Below are 16675 nucleotides of genomic sequence, written 5' to 3'. Positions count from 1 at the left end.
CTATAAATAAATATTAATCAAAATTTCTGCATTTTGAGCAGCCTCAAAGCAACTTAATAAGCTGGCCACAGAAACTCATTACGCCTAACGATTCAATGGAATTGCAATGGCACTGAGGTGAATTCGACAACAACGATTTGAAAGGCTCTTTAGTAAATGGAATGTGGCATGGAAACTTTTGCCAATGTCCTTGCCACATGCAATGTTGCTGCAAGGGGAACTGGCTTAATGTGGGACCGCAATCGAACCACAATGCAAGCCTCCCCATAATTCTCAATGCCTCCCTCATACAATAATTGATAATGATTTTTTTTTTTCATTTTTCCTACTTCTGTTGTTTGTGTCTTATAAATTATTCAACATTTTCATTTCGAGTTGGCTTAAAATGGCCGGAAAATTGCATTATAGACATTGCGATGGATACAGTAGCGGCTGACGGGCATGTCGGTTGGCTTCCACTCGAACATGTCATTGGTGCATTAAGGTCACCCGGCCATGTCAGTGGCGTCCTGTCTGGTCCTGGCCAGCGGCAACAAAGCATAAAATATACATGCCATGGCACAGAACCGAAAAGTGTCACGAAAACTGTTAAAAAGCGCTTCACCAACTTTCACAATCAACAAACATGACAAAAACTGTATGTTCCCATCCCTCGGACCCATTGTTTCGTTTCCCCTTGGAAACAGGAAACAAAAACAAGTGTCAAATACGAGTACACAATAACAAAAACAAAAATGAAATGGCAAAAACTTGCTTCATAAGTTTCCAGAATGAGGGACGACGAGTGGGCGTTGGACAGAAATCGGAGGCCAGTGGGTGACCAGCTAGTAAGCACAAAATGCTGTCAGGCTAAAAGAATAAACAATGGTCGAAATATCTTGGACACGAAAGTGTAGTACAAGCAAATATGCACTTTGTTAAGTACAACTAATGTTTAGTTTACATTTGGTTTGGAGTTGATCTTAACTTATGCTGAGTTACTAATTAATTAACTACAGGAAATCTGACCTTCATTTAATTTTTATATCAAAATAATTTAAATTATAAAACTCCTTCTCATAAATAATTAGTAAAAATTGTATAATAAATATTGCTTTGTTGTAATAATATAAATATATAAATGTATACACTTCTTACTGTTAAATAAATCCAACTAATACAAACAATATTATTTACACTTTCAATAATGCAAAGCTTGAAATATATTCCTGCGATTGTCTTTACAACCATTTCAATAGGAATATAACCATTTGGATGTCACCCAATCACTCTGAATCCCTCAAGCAATCCCATAGTTTTGAAATCACATCCCCGAATAATACAAAACTAAAGCGCAGCGTCATAAGCCAGCTATAATGCCCGCTTAAAGGGTATGGCGAGAGATGAAACTGCTGCGGGAATGGAATTTTTACTGCACGGACATGAGTCAGCGGCAGAATGCATGGCATACGTTGAGGCGCAAATGACAATGAAAAGGGCTTTGTGCTCATGTGTGGGTGGGGGGGGATGGAAAAGCCAGTGTGAATGTGTGTGTAATGCGAGACTTTCGTGAGCTAAACGCAAATAATGAAAGTGCAAGGGAGGCAGGGATGGAAACGTGAGATGATGGGAAGCAGTCAACAAGCGAGCGCCAAGTGAAAGTGGAAAGTGCACTCAACACCGAGTGCATCAGTGTGTGTCTGTGTGTGACTGCTGTCAGTGTGTGCGTGTGCACTACTTATGCTGCATACTTTGGGGGAGCTGGCGCTCAAGGTAAATAGCTGCGGATGCCAGGAAAACAAATCTGTGCTGGCCGCCCTTTTTTCTACCAGGTACTGGGAACTGAAAATGCCAGAGGAGAGCCTTGCTAAAGCAAACTTTCAAAATTCTGCTGGCTTTTTGGTCATAATTATGTTAATTAAGCAATGGGTACAAAAAGTTTGCCATATGCCTGGCAACCGAACAATTTTCGCCGCTTAAGTGAAGCGCAGACATTTAAATTTGAATTTAAATAGCCTTTCCTTTGACTCAGTACTCTTTCTCTCCAAATTCCTTGGCACACATGGGGCCTGGGTGCTCCACGTACTTGGGTAACGTTTTTATTTGCATATCATTTAGAGCCCGTAACGGCTGAGGAATGTTGCCAGGAAGTAAGAAAATAAAAAAGGCGGCCTAAGACAAACTACCTGCCTGCATGCAGAGAAAATTCTTTCCTCTAAAATATAAATTCAGGATTAAAGTGAAAATGTAAACGATTCAACAATATCGATCGGTCTTGAACAAAGGACCATCGCATACCAAAAATCTATAAAGGCCTAGGGTCAGATTACAAAATCAATATTAAGCGAAAGACATACATTCTGATTTACTGAGCGTACCCAAAATGGAACTTGGCTAAAAGTTTTGATTCAAAAATAACACTTTTTTGATGGCAAAACAACCGAAAAGGCCATGTTTTTTGTGCTCTGTACGAGCCTTTGCCCACTTTCAGCAGGGCAAAGCAACTCAGTCAGCAATTTGCTTTAATATTAAATGGGTAACGAACCGTAAGAAATATGAACGTGTTATATAGTTTGATGTGAACGCATTTCGGCCAGAATGTAATGCCAGGAATCATTGGGGAGTCTTGCTGCTGGTCTTGGCAGCTGGCGGGTGGCAGGTGAGGAGGGGGAGGCGAGTGCCTGCAAGGTTGAATGGTCATGGCATTGAGCGGCTAAGTGGATGGGTAGTGGGTGGGTAATGCGAACGGGTGGCTTCAAATCTTGTCCGAGAATAACTTTCTCAAACTTTGATTAGGTTTTCACTTGGCCGGAGAAAACTTTTCAGAATCATTTGCCTAGAAATAAATATGTTTTGTCAGTGAGAAAGAGACTTATGATTTTGCCAAATTAATTGCTCAAACTGAAAAGTTTGCAAAAGTAAATTTTCTTGCAGACTGTCAAAGATATTTCATTTATCACTGACTCTTTGTGGATGAGATTTATCCATGGAATTTTACTATGAAACAAACTATTGTTTTTTAAATTATTTGTACAACAATAACTAAGGCATCATTTTCAAAGATTGATATTCTTCTCTATAAGCCAAGAGGCAAGGCATCCATCAATTAGGTCGTGCCTTGAACTACTTACATCCTTTCACTTTTACTTGGTCTCAAAACTTTTGAGGCCAACCTTGTACCAGCTTCCTGGCTCAAGCGAAAATTGTTGCTTCTTCTGAGGTGCTCTCTGTGTGTATATACAGCTTTGTCTGTATATTACCGCGCCTGTCTGAGTGACGCGCACACAAGACCATTAGGAGCACACCTACTATACGTGGAACTGTCGGTGTGCAAGGTGAAGCGCTCTGCCGGCAAAGACATTCAAATTTAAATACAAATGTTGCACGTGCCTCGTAGGTGTTTCAGTTGCGAGTCTCCCGGCAATGGGCCATATCGGCACGTGTGTGTTGGCCCTGTAGGAGCGTCTGTGTGAGTGCGCCCATTTCGGTGATTGCGCTGCTAAGGTTTAATAAAGCAACACCAAGACGACGCCGTCGAGGGGGACAATTACGTGGAATTGCGGAGAACGCGGAGAAATGGCTGCCATTCCGAGGCATCGAGCACCGGAGTGCCGTGACTCTGCTCTCGTATAATAAAGCAACTTGCCTTCGTAATTGGCAGCCGCAGCCAGGAATAAAAAAGCGGGACTATAGCATAGGCAAAGGACGCACACGAAGAAAAAAAACTTTAAATTGAAATGAAATTAAGTGTGAAGCTCCGGGATCCGCTCACAGAAAAGGTCGAATGCTGGCACACAACATTAGGGGCCGCCCTCCAGGTGCGAGGACGACTGTACATAATTGTTTTCGGTGCGTTTGTTTAGCTTAATTAAAATACCCGCTGCAAACACTGAGGTGTGCGTGGCCACAAAAAGGAAATGTATATAGGCAATCTGGCATATATACAGAATATTATTATATTTTTTATGTTACAGCCAAATTTCTCTCTCTAATTTTGCCCTGGAGCTGGCCACGTGATAAGTCAGGCGGTGGTATTAAATGTCAATAAACTTGTTGAGCCTTTAGAAACTCGAGCCAGTCACAGGTGGACTTTAATTTGTTGGCTACATCGTATATTAAATATTTAAATCAACCAAAACCTAACCACAAATTCTTAGTTTAATTGCTATTGTCCGTAGACAATTTCAAGCGCTTGAGCTTGTAATCTCATTTAAATATGAACGGAATTTGAGCATAGGTTTTGCAGGTATTTTCAAATAAAGCCGAACTAAATGCCAATCAAATGACAAGTTTTAAGGCACTTAATTTGTGGTAATTTTAAACTTTATTAATACTTTTGAGACATTACAAAGATGTCATAGTTTGGCTTTAAACTGACTTGAAAGGCTGTACGGCTTGAATTATAGATAACCAAGTCAGTTACCATTTCGATATGTCACAAAAGTGTCTGCTAGACAAAAGTAAATAAATAAAGCCCTAAAGTGAATAGATCCTTTGAATAGACAGCTTATGGCCATCTTTAAGTGGTGGAGATTTCTTGTAATATCCCCACGCGATCACGACTTCGGGGCATCTCTGGCTCGCCACCTGCTGCTCCACGCTCTTGTCGCCCGTTGTCAGTGGCTGATGTCCTGCCGCCTTCGTCTGTGTTGTTGTTGATGTTGATGTTGCTGCCACTGTTTTCCCCGGGTTTTCATACGGCAAAAAGCAATTTGGCCTGCCAGCGAGCGGCTTTGGTGGTGCGCTTTGGTCCTCCGCGCTGACAGCCTTTTGTGCTGCCGTGTCTGTCCGCCTCCTTGGGCCCTGTCTCCTGTGTGGTCCTTTCTCCGCAAACAAGCCATTTTATACAGTTGCTGCTTCTGTCGCTGCGGTGTTGACACCCCGCTGGCTTTAGCACTTCAATTTTATAACGACAGCGGCGACAGAACTGCGAAAGTATTCCAGACACAGGACCAGAGGGCTGTCCAGATCCCATCACCTGCCTAATGGTCTGTGCTGGCTGTTGGCTGTTATAACCGGACATTGGCGACCATAACTTTAATGGAAATCACACACACACATTTACAGAGTCAGAGAGAGAGAGAGTGGCTTTTTTTCCACTCACTTACTCATTCACCGTTTTTTTTTCTGGTACATAATCTAGGCTATTAAAATTCAGTGCTGGAGATGACAGTGCGTATACGTAATGCGGCAAGATTGGCCCAAATTGGGTATTCAAAGGACGAAGGGATTTTTCCCCGGCCCAGCCCATAATTGCCGAGCTTTGCGCCACCAAACGAAAGAAGCAAATATAAAATCACATAAAAGCATCGTTTTTATAGGTACCGAATTTTGAGGAATTTTGCGAGAAGGAATTTTAAATCCGCAAAAGCAAGTTAATCCCTTCGTTTATTATGGAATTTCATCTCGAGATGAAACGGCCCGGCGAAGCCGCAGGAACCGCTTTCCTCGTCATCCATCATCCGCAGCCAGCAGAACCATCAACTACACTCGCATCCTTTGCTAATGATTGTGTGTGTGTATGCCAGGAGAAGTCTTCACCTCGTCCTTAATCAAAACCAAAAAAACGTTTGCCCGCCGGCTACCGCTTCACACCGATTCAGAAAACATAATATTTTTGAGGGGTGTGTGCGTGCCGGCGGCCTTGGCGGAAACTTGTTCCTGCCGGAGCATAGTTTCCTTCTACTTTAATTAAAACGACGAACAAACACGAAACTCTAGCCAATGGAGGGGGAAGAAATGTCGGGCTTATGGCCATCAATCAAAATGACAAAATAAAATGTTTGTTCTCCCGCACCGAGGGCGGGGCCTCTGCAGATAATAATGTGCATTGACAGGGCCTCGTCAAGTATGCAAAGGCACTCGCATTGGGTCCTAGAATAAGGATTCCGATTCGGATACGGATACGGGTTCCCAGTTTTTCGAATTCGACTGTTTGCAGCTGTCGAAAATGAAGAGACCATAAAATGTTGTAGCCAAACGGGACAAGGCAAATGAAATTTATTGCCTTGTTGTGATAAACGTGACGCGCTGTGCCAAAGGGCCACGCCCTCCAGCCGGTGGAGGCGGGTGGATGAGCAGGACATTTTACAAGTGCCTCTTACATTTGATTTGTGTGCCTGTGTGTGTGTGTGTGTGGGCCAGGCCAAAAGCGGCATTCACTGCCATTGCCATGCGAACGGCTGACAACAGGTTAATGCGAGCCAAGCCGCTGCCTGGGGGAGTGGCGTTTTGAATAATGAGGGCCAGATTGATGATCTCTAATGGCTGAACTTGGGTGCAAGTTGGCCAAATTAAGTTGTTGGCTAAATGGCGGAAAGCAAGACAAATTCTCATTCGAATATAAGCTGGGGGCAGCTATTGGGGCAAAGGATATTCTTACAATTTGCTTTTTATTTATTTGAAATAAAATAAAATTCTATATCTTGCCTAATTTTATTATAAAAAAATAAAATAAAAAATTTCATCTGTTCAACTTGAACTCAACTTGCGCAAATGTCACTCTGGGAAATGTGAAAATAAGTGGCAAATAAATTTAATGTAATTTTTTTTTTTTGCATTTGTAAACGGAAACGGAAGCAGGGGTGGCTGCCAACTTCATTGAATTGTAAGGGGAGGCAATGCCAAAGCCAAAGTTCAAATGCAAGTAAAAGCCCTAACCGGATAACTGATAACCTAGAAAAGCTGCCGTGGCAAAGGGAAAACTTTCCCGTTCAAGGTTCAATCAACTTCGCCGGTGAACAGATATTTGCCCAAAATTCGTGTCCAACGTGGCGTATGCTCGACATTGGCCCTCAAAGTGTTTTTTTCTTTGCCCCGCAAAGCGCTTTAGTAGCTTGTTTTGACATTTTTCCATCCCGCTCTCCCTTTTTTTCCTAGCTTTGTTTTCGCCCGTTTTTTGTTCCAAAATTTCCGCTGGCTCTTCATACCTTTGCGCCTTGCTGCAGCTGTTGCCCAAAATTAAGCCTAAGAGGTACAAAAATTCGGCGAAAAAAGCGAAATTCCTCAAAGGTTCCACCAACTGCACTTGCATTCTTTACTTTTTTTCATTGCCTGCTTCCGGCTGCCAGCTGCTGGTTGCCTTTTTTCCGTGAAATTCTTTTCTCTTTTTTGCAATGTGCTACTGCCAACGCCAAAAAAGCCAGTTGGGTTAGTTTGAAGGCTCAGATAAGGACTCTGGAAAATTAATGCGCGACTTCTGCCTGGCTACGGGCGTCTGTTCTTGGCAGCCAACTTGGCCGGCAGATAAGGTTAAGTTTTTGTCTCTGTGTTTATGTGTGTGCTTAAATTTAACCTCACGAATTTGGGCCAGTAAACGCATAAAAAATAAACAAACACATTGCCATCGGGACGTGTATGTCACGTGAATGGTGCTGGGCTGTTCTTCTCATCCTTCGTGCGGCAATAATCGTAAAATAAAATTTCGTGCAGGACCCAACAGAAGGTGACCAAGACGCTGGCTCCGGGGATACCCTATAGGATTGATTCAGCATATTGGACGCATATTCTAAGCCCACGTTTAATATTTGCCAACTGAGCAGCGCAGCCACCTCGTGACTAGGCCAAAAGCCAACGAAAACATCCTGCGGCCAAAGGGTATTCGCCATTGACGAATGGCCAGAGTTCAAAGAGCCCCAAATTCAATGGAAAATGAAAATAAATATAGAATTAGCAGGGCGAGCGGAGAGGAGCGAGTCGGCATGCAAACGCGTTAAAATGTGAAATTCAATTTTGTTGAGAGGAAACGAGCAAAGGGCAAAAAAGGCATGCCGCAAAAATTCGGTCGGTGAAAAATGTGTGTCTGCTTCTGGGTTTGGGTTAGGGAGTGTGCTGTGTTGGTTACTCTTTAAAGTGTTTAATTTTAAAGGCGGGAATTCCGCCGCTTGCGGCATTAGCCAGCGGGAAATTTAAGGGGAGCAAGGAGCTCCTGGGGACTCACCACAATGCGCCTGACACGTGTCATTTTGCGGTAATCGCCCAGCTTGAGGCTTGGCAGGCGAACAATTTCCCGGGATTTGGCTGAAGTGCGTTGGTAGGAAGAAAACCCGGCAGCAGGCGCAGAAAGTTTTTCCTTTCCGATTTCCTTTTACCCACTGATTGCCGTCTGTCAGTTGCAGTTCGTAGCTCACAATTAGCGACGGCAAATGCAAATCTTTACGGCCGCAGGACACTGTCTAGTTCCTCTCCAAAATAAACACAACACGTTAAAGCACAAGCTTGGGTTTTTTTTATGGCAATCACTGTTAACACTGTTCGGCAGAGCTTAACTAAATAGGTATATATTTGCAAAATCTTTAATTCTGGAATCTGGTTTGCTCGAGTTTCTCGCCTTCGTTCGTAATTTTTCACAGCTTTTGGCCAGATTTTTCCCAGGTATCGACCGCTGCGCCAAACGTCTCAGATGAAACTGAACACTGAACGCTGCCTGAGATTCGCAGCCAGATGAAATACCCCCTGGAAAATCGGAAAATCCATGTGGCCAGGAGCAACAACAAAACTACGGCAAAGAGCGCAACTGCCGCTCGCCGTCTCTCTTGCTCTTTCGCCTGACTCTTGCTCTCCAGCACTCTTGCTCTCCCGCTCTCGGCACACACACACGGCGTATACGTAACGTTACGACAAAAACCAGCTGAGGGCACAGTGGTCCACATTTGAATAAAAAATGCGCCTTGAATTGTTTAATATCCTAGCGAGAAGATTTAAATAATATAATATGTGTCTAAATTGGTTTATAAATCGAAATTTATGTGTTCATTTTTATTGAAATATTTATAAAAATTGTTTATTATTAACTTTAAATAATTTTTATTTGGAGACTGTAAATCCAACTGCATTCTAAAGCTAAAATATGATGATATAATATGATTTTGAATCATTTTTTTCGAACATCTTTAAGAATGTTTACTTACGACTGCAAAGACTCAATCTATCTTTTGCTTATAAAGTCTAAGGTCTTTAATATCCCTCCTTAAAAATATTTACCCTTATTTCCACCAACCTTGACCCACTGTATCACTTTCATCCTTTTGTTCCCGGCTTTTTTGCAGTGTATGAGAGATGGCAAGAGAGAGTTTTTTTGCGGCCACTGAGAGCGCTTCCTTTAGGCTTGATAAAACTTTTATTTTACCAAACAAATTGCAGAGCCAAAAAAAAAACTGAGGCACGCGGGCAACTGAGGCACGCGAGAGCAACAGCAAAAGCAGGATTCCGGGGAAAGTCTCGGTCGGAGTAGAAGTTTTTATTGCCGGGAGAGGCGAGAGGACGCTAAGTGGGTGCCTGTCCAAGGGAGTGTATGTTGGACGGTGTGTGTCCGTGTGTTTATCTGTTTGTTTTCTTACATTTTCTGTGTATTTTATTGTTTTTTTTTTTTTTTTTTATTTTCCTCCCCGCTGCGAGAGAAGCGGGCTAAAGTCGAGAAATTCAAAAATCAGGCACTCCAAACTTGTTGATGAAAAACCACTGCATGTGCGGGAAACTCCCAGACTAGTTTCCATATTGGGGTGGCTCGGCTCGCAAGGTGGCATATTTACAGGAGCCAAGGAGCAACATGTTGATTTTACACGTGCTGGACTAGAGCGCACAGGTGGCGATGTTAACCCAACCAAATGTGAGATAGCGTCCGTCTGCGAACTCCTCGTGTGTGTAATTTAAAAATGCAATTCATTAAGCGCGCGCTAATTGCAATTTAATTGCATAACGAGCAAAAGGCAGAGATCGCAATCAGAACATGATTTTCCCTCCATTTCTCTTTTATATTTTGTAGCCGGAAATTGCGCTGCTCACAAATGGAGCACAGATTTCATCAACTTTTGGGGCTTAATTGAAACAGGTTCCTCAGTTTGGGAACGATTAGGCCAAAGGAAAACAGGGCAGGCAAGTTTTTTGGTTTTAAAAAATGAAAGCAAAACATCTTTCTGGAAGAGTAAAAGTTCAAGGCAGCCTGACAAGATTTATAAAAAGGGTTCTTTGGTTAAAAACACCAAGGTAATTGTTTGAAACTCAAAGGGAAAATAAGAGGCCAAGTGGAGACCCTTACAGTTATAAGAAACTCTTAAACTTTTGAACCTGTTCAGAAGGTAAGAAGGAAAGAATGCTAATATAAGTATAAGGATTATTTAGTTAATCTAACTTTACAAAATCTTAGTAGAAATGGAAACCCCATTTTTAATTCCAATTAATAATTAAAGTAATTTTTTAAGAAAATATTTTCTTTTTTTATTTATTTGCAAACGGATATTACCTTAAATTTAAATACGATTCGGCAGGCTGAAGGAAAGGCGTAAAGGCTTACCAACTTAATCTATGACAAAACGAAAAATTTCTGCTGTTATTAAGCCTCACATGCATGTTTTCTGCCTTGCTTTTTGCTTTTCTTGTTCGTTTTTCTTCTCTTGTTTATCAGCTTTTTTTTTTGTTTTTCCGGGCTCAAAGTTAGTCGCTATTATTGCTGCTGCCCGGACTGCCTTCTGTTTTGCTGCTGCTGCCTTTTGCTTAGACCGGCAGTTCCGGTGAAGGAGCCGCAGTAGCGTGCCCAAGTGGCCCGAAAGGGGATTTCCCAGTCCCGGCTGCCACGTGTAATCCTTTCTGCCATATGACCCCACCGGTAGCCATTCCCAATCCCATTCCTATGGCCCTCCGTCCGGGTCTCGCTCGCATTCTTTCGGTATTTTTAGGCTTCCCTTTTCAATCTTTGCCATTGTTGGGGTTTCTTGTTTTGTTTGGGCTTTGATTACTTTAAGTTTTGGTTTTCGAATAATTGGCACAGCTCCGTGGAGGCGGCACTGATAGGTCTTTGATGTAAATGATAGCAGGGGAGGATTTCAGCCGGGATATTGGGGATTGAAATTTGCATTTGCGTTGGACTCAACTTGTATGTTCGTATACATATATCCAATGCCCTCGGCTTTGGCCGGTAATTCATTTCATAATTACGCATTTGGCTTAATTGGCGGAGTTGGACCGTGAATTGTGGTTAGCCATTCAATTTGAATATTATGCCGGATTATTCCCCCCTTTGCAGCGTGCGTAATAATTTATCATAATTTCATAAACTGGCCAGTGGCCACATAAAGCGCAGCGCAACTGCATAGAAATCGGGGCAACCATTTCAGCAATCCTCGTGCCAATGGAGCGTTGATAAAAGCGGCTTTACGATGAATACTCAGCGCCAACACCAAATGCCACAAGCTCTTGAATGTGTCGTTAAAGCCAAACATTGCAGAATCAACAGAGTGATTATGCCCTTTCAAGGGGTTAGGACCATGTGGTGGCAAAGTCCTGGCTGAAATTTGTAGGGCAAAAACTTGTACATGCTAAGTTTTTACAGAAAATTACATGTATGATAGCCGATCTATTAGCAAAATTTTCAAAAGTGATCTTCATAACCGAAGCTGCCCTAGCTGGTCATTACATAATTCTTAATTAATTTTAAATATTAAAATACAGTTTTTAAGAGTCTGCAATCCACAGAGTATCCCGCATTCGTGCTTAGGCCACAAGTTTCAAATTCGTTTTTCATTGCATGAGTTTTATGGCCACGCTGCAGCACTATTTGCTGACAATTAACATTTTATGCGTTCTATTTTTTCCAGCTTTTATATCGCCCACTTCAGAAGCGACTAACTGCCTAATCAAGAGTTAATCCAGCCGGCCCTTTTCCATCCTCCTCCTAAGTAACTGCTTTTGCGCTGCCAGTGAGGTCATAGTTGGGGCTTCTGGACCGACGCATAATAATTAGCTACCAGCGCAATTTGCCGCAATTTATGCGCATACATTCTGGGAAAGGACTACTGTGCTCTACGCGCTTATGCCTTTGTTCAATTTATGCAGAACATTTTGCGATTGTAAATGCTTAAACGATGGAAAAACCGGAGCCAAATGTTTGAGCTGAGTTTGCCATCCGGTTTTAATTGTGGCCAAGCACAATGGATGGACCATATCTATATAGAATCTCCATCTCCATCTGCATCTGCAGCTCGCCTTCCTTGGAAAATGACAGCTTGTGTTAAGTGAATTTGGTCGCCGCTTTCTATTTGCCATTTCAATTGCAAATTAACTTTGCAATCCAATGTCTGACAATGGCAAAAGCCCTCGACCGACATGTGTGGGAATGCCAGGCAACCGACGCACATGGATATATATATATATTCTATATGTGTTTTAGAAATATATATATGTATAAACACCACATGGCAGCCACAAAAATAAACTCAACTGCTGCTCTTCCTGCTGTCGAGTGGAGAATGCAATGCTCTTTGCTTCGCTGGGCGCCCACACCCCATTCCCTCAAGTTATTTCTAATTAAAGCTTAATTGTCTCTAGCTGACAGCCATATGTAGTGAAACACGCAGAGAAATTAAACTGCGAGTCAACAAATTAAACTTTAACTGTTCTTCCTGTCTCGATTAAGAACTCTGCCCTAGTAAATGATTTCTTTTCCGGATAAGACGGCTTGAATTCAATGCCAATCGCCTGTGGCCGGGCTTACACAATTTTGGGGATTTTTCAACTAACTTCCCTGGCCGCAACGATTATTTATGTTCGTACGTGCATCAATGTTGCTGCAGCTGCCACAGCCTGCAACCAATGTGGCAGACAAAACAAAACCACTGTGGGCGGTGGCGGTGGCTGGCAAATTTACATAAAGACTTAAGCCAGAAAGCCAGGAAACGTGGCCGAGTCACGTTTATTGGCCACAGGCTGGTCACACAAGCAGCACAAATCATGCAAAATTAAATTCAAGTGAGCCGATAGGAGCTCTCTCCGTCCTTCCATTCAGTTATTGATTGAAAGTTCTGCTCGTCTTTTTTTTTGTGAACTTTCTAGTCTCTCACGGAATGCAATTTGCCACTGCCACTGCTGGCTCCACAAAGTTACGCATACGCCGTGTCGGCCGCAAGCCCACTAAGAAACCATTTTGGTTCAAGTGTTTGGCCAAACAAGGGAACATGTGTCTCTTGTCTTGTTGGAACAGGAGCATAGGAAATTGCAGGACACTGCAAACACAGCAGGCAGAACGGAGCAAATGAGGGTAACAACAACAGCCACACTCTTGGTAGGACATGCGACATGTGCGTGTGCTTTCGAAATGAAATGAAAATGCGGCACCCAGGACATGTTTTGGTTTCGAAGGAACTGCAGAAAATTTGCTGATACAGAGACGAATCATGTCGACGAGATGTTTTCCTTCATACGGAAGCAGTTTTGAGCAATATAGATTGCATATGAATTGGTGATGCAGTCATCCTTGGTTAAAATCATTCGGGTAACTTTCAAGACTTTGGGGTTGATATTTATTTATACATAGTTCTTCCAAACGAAACTAAGCATAGCTTATAGTCAAGCAGTCCTCGTTTGAGTTTATTTATAATAATTCATTCATAATCTGGCTTTTTCATTAGCCTGGCCCACTTCTTTGAAACTTTGAGTTATATACACTTCTTGTAGATGTTAAAAGTTCAACGCAACTAGTTTGAATAAATATAAAAGATACATTTTGTGTATCTTTGATCAAGTTTTAATTATAATTCCTCTTTTTGTTTGACCACATCGCGCACTCGCTCCATGGTGTGCTATTTAACTTATTTATGACTTTGTGTTTTGGTTCAACAAATTTAATTAAAGTTCATTTTACGGCCATTCATCAGCAGCGTAGTCGTATGTGAGGGCGTACCCATATATCTGTACGCAAGAATATACATATGTATATATACATATGTTTATATAATGTACAGTGCACAATTATGGGTCGACATTTAAATAATATTCTTTCTGGTACAGACAAATTGCTACAGAATTTTTTTTTGACAGTCATGAGGGCGGCTTTACAAGTTTTACAATGATAAGGAATAAATAATTAAAGGTATTTTATTATGAAGAGCATTTGTTAACTTTAACAATTAGTATCAAAAATGTATTTTTATATTATTATAAATTTAGTCAAAAGCTTCAAAAACAGTGAAGAAAGCATTTCCGACCCTATAAACCATATATATTCTTGATCAGCATCAACAGGGGAATCTTTCTGGATATGTCAGGAAGAAATCGATTTTTTGGACATTTTTGCAAAATTTTATAAGGGGTTACATCATTAAAATTTTTGATTTTGATAAAAAATTAAATTTTCAAAAATTTTAAATGAAGTATGCAGATTTATTAACTGAAGAAAATCTTGCACAGGACAGTTTTCCGATTTAAAATTAATGCTCTTTTGGCCGAGTTATGATATTTTTAATTTAAAAATATTAAGACTTTTTTAATATAAAATTTTATATTACAAAATAATATTTTTCTAAGTCAAGGAATCATTTCCGACCCCATAAACCATATATATTCTTGATCAGCATCAACAGGGGAATCTTTCTAGACATGTCCGGAAGAAATCGATTTTTTGGCCATTTTTGCGAAATTTGATAAGGGGTGTTACATCATTAAAATTAGCATAAATGGCCAAAAATTTTGATTTCTTAAAATTTTAAATTTGGTATGCAGTTTTTTTAAATTAATAAAAACTAACACAAAACTGCTTTCCGGATCGAAATTAATGCATTTTTGGCTTAGTTATGATATATTTTAATTGTTACCTGCAAGGGTATAAAAACTGTGGCTGGCAAAAGTTAGCTTTCTTTCTTGTTTAATAATAAATTTTAATTATTTTGCAACTGATTTGACTTACTTAAGCATAACCTTTGTTAATGTTAATTTAAAATGTATTATTTATGGCCCTACAGGAATACACCTGCATGGGCGCTAGTTAAAAATTGAGTTTAGACTCATTAGAGTGTTCCTCTCCACGGAAATCTTTAGTAAAAGGCGAAAGATTTATTCGACAATTGAAGAGAAACCAGAGTGATTTGGTACCTCAAACCAAGGGCCTCTCTATATGTTGCAAGTTAGAAGTAGTTGGGAATTATAGTGCAAAGTGAGGTCGAAAAATGTCCCTAAACCTTAAATTATAGGGGTTGGTCTGCTCAGGTAATTTTCAAAATAAGCCTACCTGCAAACAAAAATTATCTTTAGAATTGTTTTTGTTGATTAAGGGTTGGAAATTGTTCTGGAAGAAGTTAAATGGGATTGGGATACAAAAAAGCATGACTACAAATGGATGAATAAAAATATATTTCTTCAAAATATACTTTACACGATGTAAATTCAATTGGTTAAGAAAATGGAATAAGTATCTATCGCTCTATCTAGAACTCTTCAAACAAACCTCGTTACTTGGTCAAACACCAGGCCCCAAGCCATGGCGACTCTTTTGATTTTTGTTTGTTGCCTTTTTACTCATTTCTGCCGCTCCGGTTACCCTGGCCACCCCCCGACCACCCTGGAAGGCTGTGACCGAAAGAAAACTTCTAACGAGTTTCATTTTCGGGTTTTTCCTTTTCGGCTCTTGGTGAAGCCTGGGAGGCGGAAGCCTGGTCCTGGTGGCGGCGGTGCCGCCTGTCAGTTGCCAACAAGGAACATTTTTTCGTTTCCTCTCCTTCTCCTGAGTGCGCTCGGTTGTTGTGTGATTTATATCACAATTTACTCGCATTCAGACCGCCTTTGTCGCGGGACCGGACTATTTGGCTGTTATTGGATTACCGGAAACTTACCTAGCGGCCCTCTCCTCCGATTCCCCAGAGCGTGCATATATCCTATAGTATAGTTAGTGGCGGAGACACAAGAGGAGGTCTGTCGATGATAAATCAACGCGCTAACGAATTTTTCGTTTGCTTTCGCTTTCTCGGCTTTTGTTTCGCTGGAAAAACAGAGAAGGTGAATTTTCCTGGGCTAACAATACCTTAAGCCTTTTGGTGAGGGACAGGAGTTTGGGCAACAGCGGCAACAGCAGCTTCATAAATTGCCAGTTCGCCTTTGTTTCTCAAGATTTTTGCTTGGGTTATTTTTAATTTCGTGGTGCCTGCAATTTCTCAGTGTCAGTTGGAGAGCCTCAGAGTCCTCGGGATCCTGCCGCAGACAGAGATGAAGTGGGCGGAATAGGGGCGGGTGTGGAGTGCCTCATTAGCCTTTGTTGTGGCCGAAATACGAGGAAAGGCAATGCATATTTTCCCTTCAAGTTGATGCCACTGATAATCATTTCCAATTGTTGATGGTCTGTGTTTAATTAAATTAGCAACACTCGAGTAATTACAAGGAGCACCTACTCCTCCTTCCTTTCCCGACGAACTCGAACCCTTCCATTTTTCATGTTCCTTTTGGGGAACATCAATCATATGCCGAAACTCAAATACAAAGCCTGACGAAAAATAGAAAGAGAATTTCTAACTTTTTGCTTTCTGTGTCAGCCTCAAGAAGATTTATGGCCAAAGCGGGGATGAGATGGAGCCCCAGACCGGGACACATGTGAGTTGGCAAACCGAACGGCCAAAAAAAGGAACAAACCGAGCGGGGAAGTCCCCTAAACGAGGCTAACAAATGTAGTTTTGAGTCACATTTGGCTCAGCATCCGACTGATTGTTTAAATAAATGAGTCAGGGCCCCAGCTACCCAACAATTTTATTGATTTTGTAGTGCAACTTGTCGCCTCCTCATCCGCATTTAGGGTAGTTCCCCTCAAAATCGACAAGCCGTTGATTGATGGATGGTTAGGGCCTTGGTCATCCTTCGGAGCATATTAATTTACTAAGGAATTGCATTTTACTTTAGTTTTTATGGCCCGCATATTTCTGCCCCCTACGAAACCTTTCCTCCA

The 16675-nt window shown here is 41.4% G+C and overlaps 1 protein-coding gene and 1 non-coding gene across 4 annotated transcripts in view; both read right to left on the bottom strand.

Moving 5' to 3' along the window:
* The window catches only part of Dpp10 (Dipeptidyl peptidase 10), a 36179-nt gene extending 27702 nt beyond the window's left edge, over window positions 1-8477 (bottom strand). Inside the window, exon 1 of one of the 3 annotated variants that reach the window (XM_070286910.1) lies at window positions 7919-8477. In XM_070286910.1, coding sequence (XP_070143011.1) covers window positions 7919-7942 — 24 coding nt within the window. In that variant the 5' untranslated portion in view covers window positions 7943-8477. The remainder of the gene's footprint in view (window positions 1-7918) is intronic. The other 2 variants (XM_070286908.1, XM_041775961.2) reach the window with 2 other exon arrangements.
* A 6233-nt stretch (window positions 8478-14710) lies between these two features.
* LOC121502507 (U5 spliceosomal RNA) lies at window positions 14711-14830 on the bottom strand. The gene has a single exon (XR_005991025.1). It is a non-coding gene; the product is annotated as a U5 spliceosomal RNA (small nuclear RNA).
* Between the last annotated feature and the right edge of the window lie 1845 nt (window positions 14831-16675).

The sequence above is a fragment of the Drosophila kikkawai genome, chromosome 2L, assembly GCF_030179895.1.
Source record: "Drosophila kikkawai strain 14028-0561.14 chromosome 2L, DkikHiC1v2, whole genome shotgun sequence".
Lineage (NCBI taxonomy): Eukaryota > Metazoa > Arthropoda > Insecta > Diptera > Drosophilidae > Drosophila > Drosophila kikkawai.
Note: the sequence above shows the minus strand (reverse complement) of the source record. Positions and strands in the feature narration are given on the sequence as shown.